This window comes from Rhagoletis pomonella, unplaced genomic scaffold, assembly GCF_013731165.1.
Source record: "Rhagoletis pomonella isolate Grant_MI unplaced genomic scaffold, Rhpom_1.0 Rhpom_scaffold_00431, whole genome shotgun sequence".
NCBI lineage: Eukaryota > Metazoa > Arthropoda > Insecta > Diptera > Tephritidae > Rhagoletis > Rhagoletis pomonella.
This window is the reverse complement of record NW_023458985.1, coordinates 81,397-83,764: the sequence shown is the minus strand read 5'-3', so window position 1 is coordinate 83,764 and position 2,368 is coordinate 81,397. Positions and strand designations below refer to the sequence as shown.

The 2,368-nt window shown below is 33.5% G+C and overlaps 1 protein-coding gene across 1 annotated transcript; it reads left to right on the top strand.

The window, feature by feature from the left end:
- LOC118750864 (zinc finger protein 12-like) lies at positions 1-1,793 on the top strand (the record flags this gene model as incomplete). The annotated part of the gene is given in 4 exon segments (XM_036485592.1): positions 1-165; positions 245-776; positions 845-1,202; positions 1,268-1,793. Coding segments are annotated over 3 exon segments (842 nt in total), but the record flags the coding sequence as incomplete, so codon positions are not given.
- Positions 1,794-2,368: the final 575 nt, after the last annotated feature.

Sequence of the window (2,368 nt, the reverse complement as noted above, 5' to 3'; positions counted from 1 at the left end):
AGGCTGATTTCAAGATCCAACGGAAAGCAAAAATAAATGATTCCAAACCAAAAAAAGTTAAAGAACTCGTGTTTTGCAATATTTGCGAAAAAACAGTAAGAAAAACTAAACTTTTGCGACATTCTTGTACACGAAGTATTGAAGTTTTTCTCTGCAAATCATGTCGTAAGTACATTTGTTAATAACCTTAGTGGGTATTTTTTTACAATATCTTGCAACAAACAACTTAAAAGTATTTACTTAGCTCGAACCTTCAGACATCGCAGCACTTTGATTCAACATGAACATATACACGAAAGTAATAGAGAGCGAAAATTTGCTTGTGGGGAGTGCGGTAAGAAATTCTTTACGCAAACGGCACGCAAAAATCATTTGAAGACGCACGACCCTAGTCGAAAACCGTTATTTCATTGCAACGATTGTGGGCAATCGTTTTTGTTTAAAGGTAATCTGTTTGTACACCAACAGAAACATGCAGGCCAAACGATACAGTGCAAGTATTGTCAGAAGCGTTACGTTCGTTCTATTGATCTTGAAGTTCATTTACGAAGCCACACGGGTGATACGCCATTTAAATGCGATAAATGCGAAAAAGCCTTTACAAAAATGTCCACACTGCGAAAGCATTCACAATTACATGAGGGACTACAGTGGAAGTGTGAGGACTGCGGGAAGGAATATTCATATGAATGGACACTACAAAGACACCGTCTAGAACATACGGGGTTGCCGTTAAGATGTTCAATTTGTGAAAAAGAATTCCCCGAAATGTACAAGTAAGCCTATAAAGTAATTTACCTTTATGATAAAAATGCATATTTTCATCCTTAAAAAAAAAAAATAGAGTACGCCGACATATTAAGAACGTGCACAAGATTAATTTGCCCGAAATAGAAAACTTCGTTGTATCGCTTAAAGGGAAAAGGAAGAATGGAAATGTAACCCAACATTCTACTGAGAAAGCGGGAGAGCTTGCAGTAATGAATTAGGAATTAAAATTATTTGACGCATTGAAAATTGATGGGTAATATTTTTAACAACCACACATAAATAAGAGATGTACACATGTTTGTGGTGTGTAAACGAGATGTTTAAAGTGCAGTCATACTTGGCTATGCAAGTTCGTATTCTACATATTTTGTCATCAAATTAAGGAAGTGAAATAGTAATCAATCTTCGTGTGAACACAAAAAAATGGAGGGGTATGAACCAAATATATTTTAAAATTTCCAATGTTAATTAAAATTTTTTGAATTTCTTTTGAAAGGTTTTAAGCACCGAGAGCGAAGGCAGAGCGATTACGTTCTCGATGTTCGCATTATGAGAGTAAAAGATGCACTGACGAAATGTATGGATCGCGTTTTGAAAGTGCTACACGTTCTATATTTATTGACGGTATTGCGATCCGCGATCCAGATTACAAAATGTTTAGAAATTTTGCGATATAGATCACGAACCATGAATACTGCATGCTACACCGTCAATAAATATCGCGATACTTGTATAACGTCAATAAATACGGACCGTGTGACGAAGCCCTTAAAGCAATTGGTGCGATTTGCAAAATATATTTGTAACGAACGTAATAAATATTTTGAATTGAAGCTCTAAAAACACATCATTTACGTCATATCCATCAAATTAGTATTTTTGACTTTTTGCTAAGAAATCCTCAAAAAAGATTTTTAAAATCGTCCGACTGGCAGAACAAGCGTGATGGTATCTTTAAATTTTAATACAAAATAGCTGTATTTATTGAAAAAACAAATAAAATTACATTAATTATATTAATATTTTTTTGTTTTCCGATTTTTTTAAAGCAACAGGACTGCGGTTTGTAATATACCAATCGATAAAAATAATATCTTTGATTTTTTATAAAAAAAAAATAAGCAATGGCCGAGGTTTATTGATTTCCAATTTTAGAATCGTACGAAAACAAGGAAAGTTACACAAAACTCTCAGCAAATAAAAAATTTACAAAATTTGCATTTAATTATTTTCAACACAAACATTACTCGGACAATTTTTTTGGAGAATATACTCGGATAAACAAATGTTTGCCGAAGTTTACACAAAATTACACCAATTTTTCGAGTCCGAGTTTTCTTCGGTTAGCTTGTGGAACAAACCTAATTCAGCATTTTTCATCACTTAAAATTAGAAATCGATTCGTAATTATCGGTGGTTGCAACAGAAAAATCGATTCCCGTATATAAGGGTTATCGAATTATCTCATCTTAATTTGTTTATAAAACTGCAATGAGTTTGGCTATGGCAAATATATGTCGGGCGTGTTTATGTAAAAAGCAGTTTAAAGAGCTTTATGATTGGTATATGCCGATGGACGACATCAATGAACCACTAA